This window comes from Fulvia fulva, chromosome 9 (genome assembly GCF_020509005.1).
Source record: "Fulvia fulva chromosome 9, complete sequence".
NCBI lineage: Eukaryota > Fungi > Ascomycota > Dothideomycetes > Mycosphaerellales > Mycosphaerellaceae > Fulvia > Fulvia fulva.
In genome coordinates, this window is record NC_063020.1 from 3,192,673 (window position 1) to 3,207,040 (window position 14,368).

The following is a 14,368-nucleotide window of genomic DNA, read 5'->3' on the forward strand; positions in this document are numbered from 1 at the left end:
CTTTCTTGCACATCGCCTTTCTGTTGTTAACATCACAACAAAACATCCTCATCACCAACACGGAACCAGCCGCATACCACGGCATCAATCGACAGCATGCTTACTCTCGCAGTCGCCTGCCTCATCGTGCTCTGCGCCTGGTACGAATATGTTGCCGGCGCTTACTCACAAGTACCTTTGCCAACAGAGCCTCTGCCATTCCGAACCACGACCTTCGATCACTTCGAGCTGGTCGACACCCGCAGAGTTGACCCCTACTTCGGTGGACCACGAAAACTTATGCTGAGCCTCTTCTACCCATGTTCGGGCAATCATTCCATTGCTTGCGACCTTGTCATCAGGAGGTACCTTCCTAGAACCACCGCGGAGCATCTAGACCCTTTGCTTCGATCCTTGGATATCCTTGATATGTTGGACGTCTGGGATCTCGAATTTGTTGAGGCTTGTCTCGAACCACCGGAACACGATATGAGGGCGAACTACCCAATTGTCCTTTTTTCTCACGGACTCAACTCCTCTCGACTTTTGTCCAGTGATCAGGCCCAAAGGCTGGCTATGAAGGGGTTTGCCGTCATTGTGAGTTGCTCCATGATGTAATTTCCTCTGACTGACAACGCGAGCGCAGACGATCGATCATCCCGGCACTGCCAGGGTCGTGACCTGGCTGAATGGTTCGACTAGTCTATCTGCGGACTTCGGCACGAATACGATGGTCGATCAAGCAGTACGAGTACGGTCTGAAGACATATCATTCGTCCTGGATCAGCTCGAAGATATCGACAGTGACCTGAATGCTTTGTTTCCGTACCGCATACCGGGCGACCCAAGCAAGACTAGCCCCAATGGCTCCTCGGTAGCTCTGCTTGGACACTCCCTGGGCGGTGCGACTGGATTACGGAATGCATTCGACGATGGCCGGCTCGCAGGCATAGCTAATCTTGATGGCTATCCTTTCGGATTCAATACCACCGGAACCACGCTTCCATTTGAGCCTGTGTTCAGCCTTCCATCTTCGGTTTCAAAGGTGCCGACACTGCTCTTCAACGTTCCACAGCAGATACGATCTACAGCGTTCACCGAGCTGTATCATAGACTGCCGGTAGGGAAACGTCTTCAGCTGAGCCTTCGCGGTGCTGGACACTGGACATTCACAGATCTACCATTTATCATAGCGCGACGCAATGGATCAGACAAACTACCTGGCAGGCTTGGACCAGGTGCCGAAGAGAACTTAGGTGAGTCGGGTAAAGCAGCAGCGTGCTGTTGACCGTCCTTTCGCGGAAGCATATGTATCCATGTTATTTGGGTCTAACGCCAGTGTAGGTACGATCAACGGCATTGTGGCGATGAATGCAACTGTTTACCATCTCGCGGCCTTCTTTGACGTGGTCCTGAAGGGTAAAAAGTGGTCCAGTCTCCTCGCACCAGACGCGACATATCCTGAAGTGAGCGTTGCTAGACCTCGTCCTGGAGAGTAAGAGCAAATATTCCCTAGGATACTCCTCTCCCCCACAATTGGGAATGGTGCACAGGCATCGGCTTTCTGATCCTAGTCCGTAACATCCGTAGGCTTTAGCCTACGCCCTTTGCTCAAATGTACCTGTGAGACAGATCCATCACCGTTTCTCGTTGCTGTACACTTCACAAAGTCCGAAATGCACAACTCATGCAGATTCGCACAGGCCCTGAATACCTTGAACGCAACCTTCTCGTTCGCTTGCCTCTTTTCTTCGTCGAGACGAAGCTTCAAAGCATCGCCTTCTGGGCCTTTAGGTGCATACCTGCGTTGACGCCAATGATCGTAGTATCCCATCTTGAGCATACCGGCAGCCGCTATAATTAGCACATCCAGATTGAAAAACATGCTTCAGACCAAGTTTGACGTTGCGGAAGAGGGAGGGGCCAGCTAAGTCTCTCAAACGTCTGCAAGTCGCTGAGAGAGCTGCAAGACCAGCCAAGGGGGTCGGATCGTGGTGTCAAGAAGTGATGTGGTGCAGTCACACATGTGGGATGTGCTTCGGTGCGGACGATGACTCCTTCCTTCAACTTCACAACACAGCTACTTCGAAAGTTAGCAGTGCAGCGGTGCTCGCTCATCGCTGACCGATCCACTGATACGCATCCCGAACGCCGGACTGTTGCGTTCAATGAAGAAACAGTCGACCGCTCAGCGCAAATCTGCTCCATTGAGAGCGCCTGTCATCGCGCATGAGATCCATTCGCCCTGATCGTCCAGCGTGACAAGACGACATCCGGCGGGTACATCAGCTTCTTCCTCGACGACTTCCTGCTCACGCAAGCAGCGGTCCCAAGCAGAATTTTCATCGTCTCCGAGGGCAGAATGCTGCGATTTCACATACTGTCCGTCTGCCCAGCAAGACATGATTGCTGACTTTTGTTGATATGATGGCGTGGATGGATGATGAAGCGCTGCGATGGCATTGATGCATGTCGCTCGAAACGAACATCTCTCATGTGAGTCTCACGGACCATATCGGGTACGTCGGCCCATATCGGGATAGAGTTCAAGGCGAAGGCGACGGGTACGATACCTCGGCCACTGCAACTGAAAGTACCTCACTCTTGGCTGCTGCTGACCGTCCTTTGACGCGAACCATGTAGAGCTCCCAGCCCCAGCTACAGGCACGCCCAAAGACAAAATCACCATGGAGCAAATTCAACAACAGCTCCAGCCACGCCTGGACGCCATCAGCCGCTTCGTCCAAGACCGCATCCCAGCAGACCGCAATGGCCGTATCCTCCTCGGCGCAGGCGTCGGCGCCATCTCCACCGCTGTGCTCTTCCCACTGACATACCACTACTACCTAGGCCGGCAAATCACCCACACCCACCCCTCCTCGGGATCCCGCTATGCCTCAGCGGAATGTGGAGAAATCTCATCGTTCCCGCAGGACCTGATCGACAACTACAAGCAGTACCGGGTAGTCCATGATAAAGTCACTAAGGGTATGCCGGCCTTTATGATCACGCTCTCCCCCAAACATGAACGACTCTTCACAGAGGTGGTTCGACACAACATGCTACAATTCTCTGGAAGTCCGCAGGCATTACTGATGTGGCTCGCCGCTGGACCGGTGCAGCGGAAGACGTTTACAAAGGACTACATCAACAGTTTGCCGTTCCAGGAGGGCGATGTGGTGTGTGGTGTCTTTCAGGTGGTGAAGCGGACGCCGTTGAGGATTGAGATGGCGTTGAACTTACCGAAGGGGTCGCAGCCTCTTTCTGGATTGACGGTTATCAGCATTCGACCGAGAGGCGAAGGGTCTGTGCTGGTTAGTGAGACGGTGCAGTGGGTGGACAGCGACACGGGCGTTGTGTTGCCGCTTGAGAGGTGGATCCCGCGCTTCTTGCATTCGATCGTTAGCAGGTACCTCGTCCTTAGTGGTGCAACTCATTTGCAGGAGATCTTTCAGGATGTGTAGGGTTTCGGATGACGGATGGGACACTAGATTGATCAAAAAGCACGTGAATGCGGTCAGACTGTACGTATTGAATGCGGAGAAGAGGCAAGATCCAGTAGTACAGTGTAGATATTTCGGCTGTCGGCGTCATGCATGTTCTATTGCGCCACTTTCATCCATGCCCAGAGGTCAGATCGCCCAGCCTCGCATCACCTCTGGCTGGCCAAACCTTCTTTTTCACCTTAACGTCTCGAAGATCGGAGAGCTCTGTGCCTGGGGACGGCGAATTGGTGCCTCCGGGCAGTGCGTATGTGCTCTCTGGCATGTCTGTCAGTGTGACTTGATGTACGACATCATTGTCGTCTCTGTATGAGAAGGCTGACTCGGACGCTGCTTTTGGCGGATTATGGCTGATCTCCACCTTGTTCTGTTGGCCAGGGGGATGTGCTTGATGTACCGACCCAGAGACCTCCTTGCCGGAGTGCGGCGGGGACGGTGTGTATTGACCCAGATTGTGCTGCTCCAGTACCGATGCAGCTGATAGTGGCTGTTCGTTGTCGAATGATTTGCTCTGCAGTTCGTAGACCGTGCCTCCTTCTAGATCGTCCTTCATTCGGCCATGCACTTCGCCCCGTGCCGGTGCTTGCTCGACGTCTGTGAGGTTCGTCTCACAGTCTACTTGCGCATCGTTCCCTGACTCTATATCGGTGACGAATCCATGGCCTTTGTCGTCCTTCGAGTATAGTTCCGATATGTTCGCAGTCGAACCGCTGAGGTCTCTCTGCTTCACAACGACCCCGGCAGAATGCGAGACTTGGTTGCCCTGATACCATCGCCACGTTCGTTGTGCTAGACCAGCCGCGGCTGGCATGCAGATGCAGACCATGCTGAGGTTGATCTCTATGATCGACCACATTGATATTGGTTGAAAGACCCAGGTCGGGTTCTCCTTTGAGTTGAAGTGAACAAGGTATTGTAAGCGGACGATACCGCAGATAGTGACGACGAAGCCGACGAGGAAGACGAAGCACACCCCGACTTTGCGTTGCCAGGCAATGTTCAGCTTCATGAGACTGTGGATCTGTGCACTGTTAGTAAGGTGATACTGGGTCGATGTGGGATCGGGCTTACAGGTAGGAAGAAGATCAACACGTCATAGCAGATAGAGATCGCCCTAAAAGTGTACGTCAAAGCAGGCAGGTTTACACATTGGCCAGCTTCGCCGTTGATGTAGCCCCATATAGACGACACAGGCACGCACTGCATGGTATTAGTACCATCGAAGTTCGCATTTTTCGACAGCTTACCTGGAAGATCAAGCCAAAGTCAAATGCGATGCATGTGACGACCAGGGAACCAATGATTGTCCAGCTGGTGACGCGAAAGGCCTTCGTGATCCTCGAAGACGACCAGATCCCTATGCTCTGTCAACATCGATGACAATGTGCACGTGAGGAACTGCTGCTTACGAAGATACAGTAGTACGACTGCGATTTTAGTGGTAATGACAACAGTGTTATACAAGATCTCGCTGACATACGTCCACTGCCGGCAAGTCAGTCACCTCATCATCGTTATCACACGCGACAGCCTGCTTACTTGGGTATATATGACGAATTCATGAGCCGTGAGGCGATACACGTCCAGCCCCGACCCATAATGTAGCGTGATCTCGGTGGCCACGTCGGATAGCAGTACCAGAAGATAGGAGAAGAATACAACATAATCGTCCCAAGAGAAGCCAGTGCCTTGTAAAGCCGGAAGACGAGCCATAACTCGGAATGCTGTGAAGGTTGTGGCAAGGACGAACACAGACCATGTTACGCCACGGTGGAGCGATTGCTTGCTTCTGACGGGGTAGTCGCATACGTCTGCTTGGTACCGCTGCGATGCAAGCATGTCAAGAGGCAGCTTGCAGCCTGTCTGGAGACATGTCTTGAAGGCTGCCGTGAGGTTCCCGCTCGAACAGAAACAGCTGCCACTTCTGGTATCGCAGTCGTTGACCGAGGAGACTGAATCGACACATTGTCTTCCGCACGCTGGCAAGGCGGCATACGCTGTCTGGTTGAAAGTGCTGACCTCGTGGTTGCCAGCCGCGTCGACAAATTCTAGAGTACCGGCGAGCGACGTGAGCAGGATGACGGGTGTTTTAGACCTCATCGTGCTCTGCGGCGGATTTCGGCGGGCCGTGGGAGTGCTGTTCGCCTCCTGTAGAACGATGGAACGGGAACAGAGGGAGCTCAAGGGAAGCATGTGCTACTCTGATCAAAGTCACCCGACTATACACAGTCCTCAGCTTTGTCAGTGGCATCGATCCTGCTCGAAACATTCGAGTGTCATGACCGCCTGGCGATCACGATGGGTGCAATTACTTTCTCCTCGAGTCGAGACCTACAAATCCTGTGTCTTCGAGCCATCACTACATGGAGCCACAAAGCTTATGAGATCCGTCTATGTGGTATTCTCCAAAGTGTGTCGGCCAATAGCACGAGACTTGCAGATGAGACCTAGAAGGGCCTGCCAGGATACACCTGTACGCACAGACGATCGCTGACACGTCCGGAGCAGGAACATGTTGATGGCACTGCCTTTGAGACACCGCCATGTGCATGCGCACTCGTGCAGCTGGGCGTCGCTTCCTCATGTGGTACCCATATCGTCAGAAGGCCCAGTGGCTAATGTGTTCATAAATCCAGCTGGCCAGCATTTGACATCCTAGCGATCCGTGGAGATGACATTGCGCCATACTCATGGGCCACATGTGGAACGGGTTGGAGGGTGAATGACTCGTTGGAGATTGTCAGCCGACGGTTGGTGGTTAAGGTTGGCGAACAGCAAGTCAGGTCCACCTGCAGCCTCCGTTTGCACGACCTCCACGCGAAAAGATCACAGCTCTTTGCTGTGTGCCAGGTAACATGATGGATGGGCTCAGATCGATCCTGCAACGTATTGACGATGTGCATGACCTGGCGCTGCGCAGGTGCAGCACGACTATGCAGACAGGACGACCACATTAGTACTTCGTAACCTTTCCCTGAGTAAGCGTGGGATCCCTGCCGCACATTGCTTGCCAGAAGCGACAGTAGAGGACTGATTCTTAAGAAATCATCGTAGCAGAAATGTATTGACAGGCTGATGGTCCTTGCACCGTACTCTGTGTTGAGCTCGTGGTCTTCGAGCGCAGCAAGGTTCTGAGAACATTGCCTTGACAGGTGGATTCCAGTATCGCAGCTAAAGACGACATGCCTCAAGTTCGCCAGGGTTCGCTGCTGCATTCAAGATCATGCGGGTCCACGTCCGTGCCGTGGATTATCATCAATCAGCGGCTTCACCCAAGGTCGTAAGGTTCGGTGTTGCGTGTGATGTAAACCTCCCCAATCAGCACAGCAGATCCGACGACCATCGTAATAGCAATGATCGGTAAGTTGATGCGTGCAAAGTCGAGACTTCGCACGTAGATGTGCTTTCGGGAGAGGATATCGCGCCAGAGCATGCCGGCCAAGGAAGCACTAAAAGCAGTACTGAATGCGCCGTAATTGACGCCGATAGCCATGCTATACACCGTAGCCCAGAAAGTGCGCTGACTGATAGCTGTGCCGTTGTTGCGATGAATGTCGATCCAGGCTTGTACGACTCGACAGAGCAAGATAGTCGTGCCGATGTTCGTTCCTGCAAAGTTGCAGAGGATCACGGCGAGGAAAGCCATGCCGCCTACAGCCCCCACAGTGCCAGTCTTGTTGACCCAATGGTCCCAGCCGTGAGCGAATACTGCGACCCAGCCCTTCGTGACAAGCGCCTGTACTAGCACGAACATGCATAGGGCAAATGGCACCAGTTTGAATGGCAGGTGCGACATCACGGTCATCACGGTTGGGAACGTCTCTTGGGCCCACTGATACCCCTCCGCCAGCAGCGAACTCAACGTCCTAGGTCCTTGTGTGGAAGGGTGATCCTTCTCGGCGAAGTCGACATCGACTGGCGTCGTCGATGATTGTGGTGATGAACGTGCGCCTACTGGAACGTCAAGTAACTCTTTACTGCCATCAAGATGTTGGTGGCTCGAGTCGGGCCCCGTAGCTGATTCGGCCTCCGGAAGGTTCGTTTCAAGTCGCTTCTCGTCAGTGTCGGCATGCCGACGTGCTTCTTCGGCTCGCTGCGCACGAGCCCGGGCGATCTCGGCTCTACCATTCCTCGCTATCAGCCGTGTCTCTTTGCGATTGAGCCAACCGAATGTCATGTCCCAGCAGAACATGATGAACGCCGCCGGTAGAGTGATCCAAAACACTGGATGTTCACTCCCGTTGGCACTCGATGCGTTGAGCGCCAAGATAGTAACAAGAGTCGCCGCCATAATGACTGCTCCAAACCATGCCCCACCTTTGTCAAGGAATGGATTCATGATCTCCTCGAGTGAAGATATTCGAGCCTGCTCATCATCGACATGCTCATCGGAATCAGCATCGCCGCGCGCATTCGGAATATTTGGATTGACGGGATCTCTGCCTCTGACCTCCTCCGGAAGCTCGTGCAGCTTGATGGAATGTGGTATGAGCGATTCGTATGGGAATACCACGTATAGCAAGAAGGGGAAAAGCACAATGGCAGTGACCGCCACCGGGACGATTACGTTCGCCGTATAGTGGATGAACTTGATCTCGAAAGCTCCAGATAGTACAAGGTTGGTAGGATTAGACGAGACCAGAATTGCCGAGCCAATGTTCGCCACCGAGAATTGAGCATAGATCCAGGCTCGTGGATGCTGTATGTTGCTGGAAACTCGAGTCATGTAAGCCAGGAAAGCTGTCCCAGATAGGACGACCGGATCGTTGCCGACAAAGGCTGTTAGGCAGAAGAAGAAGGTGTATAGGTAGAAATAGAGCAAATGTCCGTTCTTACCGGCTCTCTTCAGAACGACAAACGCCAGGTACCTGATCAAGCCCGAAGCATCAATGGAGATTGCGATGTAAGCAAGAGTGAGAAAGAACACCATGATGTCGATGGGAGAGATATTATTCGCCCCGACTGTGCCATCGTGGACCTCCTGCCGACCAATAGCCAGAATTGCGAGCAAGAAGAGGTCGGCGATCAAAGGCGCAGTAACAAAGTCCATCGGAAAGTTGTACTTCCTCCACGACAGGCCAGACAGGCGTATGGTACTTCCATTAGCGGAATCCTCCGAGCTCGAGACTGTCCTCTTGGCCCTCGGTGCAATGATCCTGAGTACTGCTGCCAGGTCCAGGAAGCCATTGTGTGCAGCGAGTGGTACGAATAGCGGAATGTGGAATGGAAAGAGCACAATGAGGTCTACAGAGAAGCGCGGTGAATAAGCGCAGCACGTTGACAGAACAAGCAGCACTTACTTGTGATAACAAACACTATCAATGTGATGATAGATCTCCAGTCGCGAATTTGGCTGGTGTCAAGGTTGTTTGAGACCGCCATGTTGACGTGGACTGCCCAACAATACGGCAGACCAGGAAGAGCTGCAGACCCAGTCGTCCAGCAGATCGAAGGGCACACAAGCCTTCTCAGGGCATAGAAGACCGACCCTCGACGCGTGTCTCACGCTCGTTGCCGTGCTTGCTCTATGCCGAGCTTGGAAAAGGTCGAATCGTTGCAATTTCTAGGAAGAGCGTCAGGAAGAGCGTCATTGTGGAGGCGCTGGCATGGGGACCACGTGCAATAAGTTCGTCGGCTTGAATGACCTTCTGTCGCATGAGAGGTAGCACAACATCGTGGACAAAAGAACATGGTGTGCAAAAGGCCGCGCACGTGCTTTGCTTTGACAAGGATGGTGCGGGAACAGCCGCCACGCTAACAAGCTCGACATGCGCTCCTGCACTTGCACTGTAGCCCATTGTCATCGACAACATTTCTAAGGTACGACATACTGCCGCTGCCTACCATAACTGACCCATGGATGGTCTTCTTCCGCTACATGGCCTGCTGTGACATGAAGAAACGCCGTGGCGTCAGACCCAGCTCAAGAGCACCCACGGGTACAACGGCGGTGTGAATCCTTCGGGGGCTGAGTGCAATTGTCTTCACCGGAGGTCTGGGGCTCTCCAATGAACATGATTGCCATGCCGGCAGCCAGACATCTGGCATGCGATCTCATCCTGCCAGACAGCCGCGGTCTGCTCCATACAGTAAGACCTCATGTGCTCACACTCTTCTTTGAGAAGGACGCAGAAAGAGCCTCACTCTCAGCCGCAACCGAGAACTAGTCGACCTCTCAAAACGCGCCATGCCGCTTGATTCGCTGACCTACTTCTGCTCTTGATGCATCACTCTCGTCGAGGATGCCAGCTATTGTGAACGACCTCGCCGACATTCTGCTCTGGAATCGAGAGACTACGCCATCCAACGTCTCGTCCGCGAACACGACTTCAGCGCCAGCGTTACAGGTCATCTGTGCTTGGCCAGTCTCCGGCCAATACGGTCCCGGATCCCGCGTCTTGTAAGACCATGCATTTTCTCAGCAACGGATAGGTAAAGAGCCAGGACTTATTCGCGTGCGATTAGGTATTATGTGCTTGTCGCTGCATGCATCTTCGCTCATAAGGTTGAGTGGCTGAGGAACGCATGTCTCGCAGCTGCACTCATCTTCCCCGTCGTGGCAGCAATACACGGTATAGTCCTGGCCGCTGTGCACATTGATGGTTAGTGCACTACATGATACATATTTGAGGCTGTGTCGGGACTGACGGCACCAGGCGCTGTCGATATGGACGTCTATGGAGCATTTCAGTTGTGTACTATAGGGGTACTGGCTGCTCCTGTCACTGTTCGGCTGTCGAGAACATACTTCGAGGATCCCGGTCGAAATATAATATTCGTCTGGTCTACTATCGTGCTCGCTGGTTTGTCTACATACTGTGGTAGACAAGGTTCATGCTGACTGGCTTCGACAGGATTACTCAGTCTGACGATAGAATTCTATCGCCTCTCGTCGGTCGGCTGCTCGCACGACGACTTGGGCGGAGCCATCAGTATCGACCCTACAAAATTTCCATATGAGAACGCCACGTGCAAGTTGACGTGCACCGTCGATGATGGTCCTTTCTCGCCAATCCGTGGCGGCTCTGCCAACAACATCTACGTGATACCATCGCCGACCAAACTCACCTTCAACGCTGCAACACTTCTGGCTGCGGCGTGCTGCATACCCGCTATCCTATTGCTTGTATCGATGTGGATCAAGATCCTCGAGATCAACTGGAGGAGACAGTCAGGCGCACAAGAATCACTCGGAGAAGTAAAGGATAACCGATTCATAAAGCACTTCCGGCAATATGCGCCCGTGCTGATCTTTGGACCTGCTACGTTCGCAATCCTGATCGTGGGCGAGATCAACCTCTTCAGCAGTCAGGTCCGCTATCAGACAGAGCCCATCGCTAACATTGGTAAGCGCCTTGGAACGACATCAGATGCAATGACTGACCTGAATTATCTGTAGGACAATGGGCTCCTATCGCTGGCACGAGCGTGGCTGTCCTCGGATCACTCTACCTGCTAATCGCGGACGCAATGGCGCAAGAACGCCAAGCTTTGCAGCAGAAGGACTCGGACTCTGGCGAAGAAGTCTCTTACCCTGGCAGCGACTACGCTCCTGTTCGATCTGTCGTCCGCGTCTTCCTCAAGATCGCCGACTATATCAGTAGACCTGCCAGCGGCCGCTTGGAGCACGACAGAGAATTCCGCACTGGCCGAGCTCAAGAGTATCCCAACACACCAGGCGAGGAGTTCCAGAATCGCGAATTGTCTCGGATCCGCTCGCTGTACGGAGGCTCGCAACGTGATAGCGATAGTATCAGATCCGGCATCAGTAGACACAGTAGACACCGGTCCGATACTGTGAGTTCTGGAGACGGCAAAGGATTTGCGACGCATCATGAAATCGCCGCCGAACCGACACAGCCTATCTGTACACGAAGGCGACAAGATACGTCTGATACACTAGAAGTGCCGTCACCGGTACTTCGCAGTACAACACAAAGGAGTATAGCTAGCTCATCGACACCACCTCCGATCATCAGAATTGAGACTCTTGAGTGAGCTCTCGTCAACTTCGTTGCTTCCTGTCTACGATGACTAGCACAATCCAGATCCAAAGGAGGTTTCTTCCTAAACACCATTGGTCTGAGCACCTTTGAATACAAACCTCGGCCGCGAAGGTATCGTCTTCATCTGGTCGCCGGGATTACCCTGGATTCCGAAGAGCTTGTAGATCCAGGCAATGATGACGAAGAAAGACTCAGGCTCACCCATATGCTTCCTGTTATCGACAAATCGAGCTTCCTTTGGAGGACCATGCAAGAGGCACAAATAGTAGTCGTCGATGGGGAAGATCTCATCGTTGACACCATTGACCAGGAGCAACTTCGAACACTCTGGCTTATCGAGCGTACCATCCTTGAGGAGCGAGAACTTCATGGCCTCCTTCTTGAATTTCTCAAGATCATTGCCGTAACCGAACTTGTACGCCAGCGTCGTTGCGAGGTCAAACGGATATTCCAGGCGGTTGACATGAGACAGCCATTCTTCGCTGAACATGTAGTGGCAGCCTCCGCCGAGTGCGACTAAACCTTGCAGCCTGTTGGGATGCGTGTGAGCGACTCGAATTGCGTAGTAACCCCCAGTGCTGAAAGCCCACATGGCTTTTCGAGTCTGGTCGATCTCAGCTTGCTCCTCAACCCAATCGAATAAGGTAGACCAGACCCGTTCAGGCGAAGTGGGATCTGTTGGGTCTGCGGGCGAGTCGCCAGTGCCAGGGATCTCCAGGACCAAGACGGCAACATCCTTCTGTGACCAGCTTTCGATCCAGACAGCGAGCTCCGTTCGGTAGCCATCGAGACCTGTCAAGATGATGACAAGAGGTACTGGCTGGTCTTTGGTCGTGCCAGGAGGTATATGATAGTAGAATGGAAGATCTTTCCCGTCCTTCTCGTTGCCATGCTTATGTAGAATCGTGATTTCCTGCGTCGGTCGCTCTTTCAAAGCAAGACCCTTCTTCGCAGCTTTCTTGCCTTCTTGCCATGCATACCGCTGCTTCTCAGAGCGTGGAGCAGGAAAACGAGATATGCGGTATACTGCCGATGCTCGCATGTAGAACTCAGAAGCTTTTTCTCGATTGCCTTCCTGGTCGGCCTGTTCTGCTTCTGCGAGCAGTTCCTCGGCTTTTGGGAAGAACGCTTGAGCGTAAGCGTCCCAGTCATACGGTTCTTTCTGGCCTTCACTGATCAGTCTTTCCACTATAGGCTCGAAGTCCTCGTAGGCATTGAACATGAATGGGTAAATTCCAAGTTTGCATGGTTGCTGCCATTTCGTTGTCCAAAGTTGCTCGAAAGATTCATGATGAACTGCTGGCGTCTTGAGTGCATCTTGGATGAAGAACTTCCCGCCGGGAGCTGCCATGGTTTGAAGATCGATTGTGGGAAAGTACTATGGTGTTCTCAAGTAACCCCCTGCTTCTTCGTCCAGATACTGCGCGCGAGGAATCGTATTGAAACGGCGAGAGTCCATCTCCAAATCCTGGGGTTGACCACATATACCATGATCACAGTCTCCATATTATGCATTACGGCTCGGCTAGGCATTCAATTCTCCGATGGGCTCTCTGAAGTTTGGTTACATGATGGGATGGGGATCCGAGGGGCGGCTATAAAAGGTCGAAAACGACAGGGGTGTTTGATTGGACAGTCAGCAGATCAGGACTAGCGTCGAAGTCCGCAATATGGCATACAGCTTTTTTCTCCTTACAACCTCGACACCCGCACTCTCTTTCATCGGCATACCACTAAAACGAGACTCGAGCCTGCTCAACGTACTATACATAGCGACAAACAGTACGATGGTCGCCAAAACCGCTGTTGGCGCAATCTTTGATGGCCTGAAAGGCTCATGGCGGCTGCGAAGGTCTCTCAACAGTATCCTACCAGGATTCCCATCGGGCACTTTCGAGGGCATAGCAACCTTCAAGCCAAGGAAGCCGACGTCGGGCGCCGCTACGGATGAGCTACTGTATAGCGAGCAAGGTGAGCTGAAGATGGAGAATGGTCTTACTCTTAAAGCCAACGGCAAGTATGTGTATCGCTACGATGCCGACGAAGACAAAATTAGCGCATGGTTCGTGAAGGAAGAAACCAAGCAGAAAGACGGCAATGAAGAAGTCGACTACCTCTTCCATGACCTGGAGATGGAATCACCTTCTGGAGGAACTTGGGCAGGCCGTGGCGAACACCTGTGCTCACTGGACATGTACTGGGCTTACTACGAATTTCGTCTGCCGAAGGTGGCCGAAGAGGGCAACGAGATGAACGTGTTTGGGGTGCGGTACAAGGTCAAAGGGCCTCAGAAGGACTACACGAGTGATACCGCTTACGAGCGGACATTCTCGAGCGATGTGGCGGTGCTGTGAGCATGACAACTCCAAGCTGTGAATGCTGATAGTCGGGCTGCATCATTCAATGTCGTCGCAGCCAACGAACAATACTTGTAGGGTCACGACGCTGTCACTCAATCCGCAACATCGTCAAAATGTCGTCAAGGATGGAGACAACACTGCTGCCACCGAATCGAGCTGTTGGTAGCATCCTGCTCGATTACCTAGACCACACTTCATTGCTTCGCCTCAGAAGCTGTAGCCGAGTCTGTCGCGACGCAGTTACTACACTCGCTCCGAAGCTCTTCCAGGACCTTTACACATATGCTCCACCTAGAAGCGACAGCGCTCTACGCGAGACTGATATTGTAGGTCCTCACTGCCGACATTTGACTATCAAGGTCCGGCTTCCAGGCGCTAGCAGGCCTGTCAGTAAGGCGACCGCACCGGTACAGAACAAAAGGATCCCTTTACTGGAGAGTGCGCTCGAGAAGGGCCGCGGGTCTCGCTCCCGCAGCGTGAGTTCTGCCAATGCAATCCAAGACCCCGGAGCGCTTGCCAT

The 14,368-nt window shown here is 53.0% G+C and overlaps 7 protein-coding genes across 7 annotated transcripts; 4 read left to right on the forward strand and 3 right to left on the reverse strand.

Moving 5' to 3' along the window:
* Positions 1 to 96: 96 nt before the first annotated feature.
* CLAFUR5_09519 (putative 1-alkyl-2-acetylglycerophosphocholine esterase) lies at positions 97 to 1,478 on the forward strand (the record flags this gene model as incomplete). The annotated part of the gene is made up of 3 exons (XM_047908667.1): positions 97 to 576; positions 626 to 1,235; positions 1,324 to 1,478. The coding sequence occupies 3 exons, from the start codon at positions 97 to 99 to the stop codon at positions 1,476 to 1,478; spliced, it is 1,245 nt and encodes a 414-aa protein (XP_047766246.1).
* A 1,188-nt stretch (positions 1,479 to 2,666) lies between these two features.
* On the forward strand, positions 2,667 to 3,443 carry CLAFUR5_09520 (uncharacterized protein; the record flags this gene model as incomplete). The annotated part of the gene is made up of 1 exon (XM_047908668.1): positions 2,667 to 3,443. The coding sequence occupies one exon, from the start codon at positions 2,667 to 2,669 to the stop codon at positions 3,441 to 3,443; it is 777 nt and encodes a 258-aa protein (XP_047766781.1).
* A 151-nt stretch (positions 3,444 to 3,594) lies between these two features.
* On the reverse strand, positions 3,595 to 5,675 carry CLAFUR5_09521 (uncharacterized protein; the record flags this gene model as incomplete). Its single annotated transcript, XM_047908669.1, has 5 exons — positions 3,595 to 4,503; positions 4,554 to 4,682; positions 4,730 to 4,839; positions 4,892 to 4,967; positions 5,022 to 5,675. 5 exons carry the CDS (start codon positions 5,673 to 5,675, stop codon positions 3,595 to 3,597), a joined length of 1,878 nt encoding a protein of 625 aa, XP_047766021.1.
* Positions 5,676 to 6,750: 1,075 nt separating this feature from the next.
* Positions 6,751 to 8,864, reverse strand: CLAFUR5_09522 (uncharacterized protein; the record flags this gene model as incomplete). The annotated part of the gene is made up of 2 exons (XM_047908670.1): positions 6,751 to 8,726; positions 8,783 to 8,864. The coding sequence occupies 2 exons, from the start codon at positions 8,862 to 8,864 to the stop codon at positions 6,751 to 6,753; spliced, it is 2,058 nt and encodes a 685-aa protein (XP_047766779.1).
* Positions 8,865 to 9,724: 860 nt separating this feature from the next.
* Positions 9,725 to 11,480, forward strand: CLAFUR5_09523 (uncharacterized protein; the record flags this gene model as incomplete). Its single annotated transcript, XM_047908671.1, has 5 exons — positions 9,725 to 9,882; positions 9,948 to 10,084; positions 10,139 to 10,285; positions 10,337 to 10,828; positions 10,882 to 11,480. The coding sequence occupies 5 exons, from the start codon at positions 9,725 to 9,727 to the stop codon at positions 11,478 to 11,480; spliced, it is 1,533 nt and encodes a 510-aa protein (XP_047766295.1).
* Positions 11,481 to 11,549: 69 nt separating this feature from the next.
* Positions 11,550 to 12,839, reverse strand: CLAFUR5_09524 (Heptaketide hydrolyase ayg1; the record flags this gene model as incomplete). Its single annotated transcript, XM_047908672.1, has 1 exon — positions 11,550 to 12,839. One exon carries the CDS (start codon positions 12,837 to 12,839, stop codon positions 11,550 to 11,552), a length of 1,290 nt encoding a protein of 429 aa, XP_047766018.1.
* Positions 12,840 to 13,275: 436 nt separating this feature from the next.
* CLAFUR5_09525 (uncharacterized protein) lies at positions 13,276 to 13,842 on the forward strand (the record flags this gene model as incomplete). The annotated part of the gene is made up of 1 exon (XM_047908673.1): positions 13,276 to 13,842. The coding sequence occupies one exon, from the start codon at positions 13,276 to 13,278 to the stop codon at positions 13,840 to 13,842; it is 567 nt and encodes a 188-aa protein (XP_047766778.1).
* Positions 13,843 to 14,368: the final 526 nt, after the last annotated feature.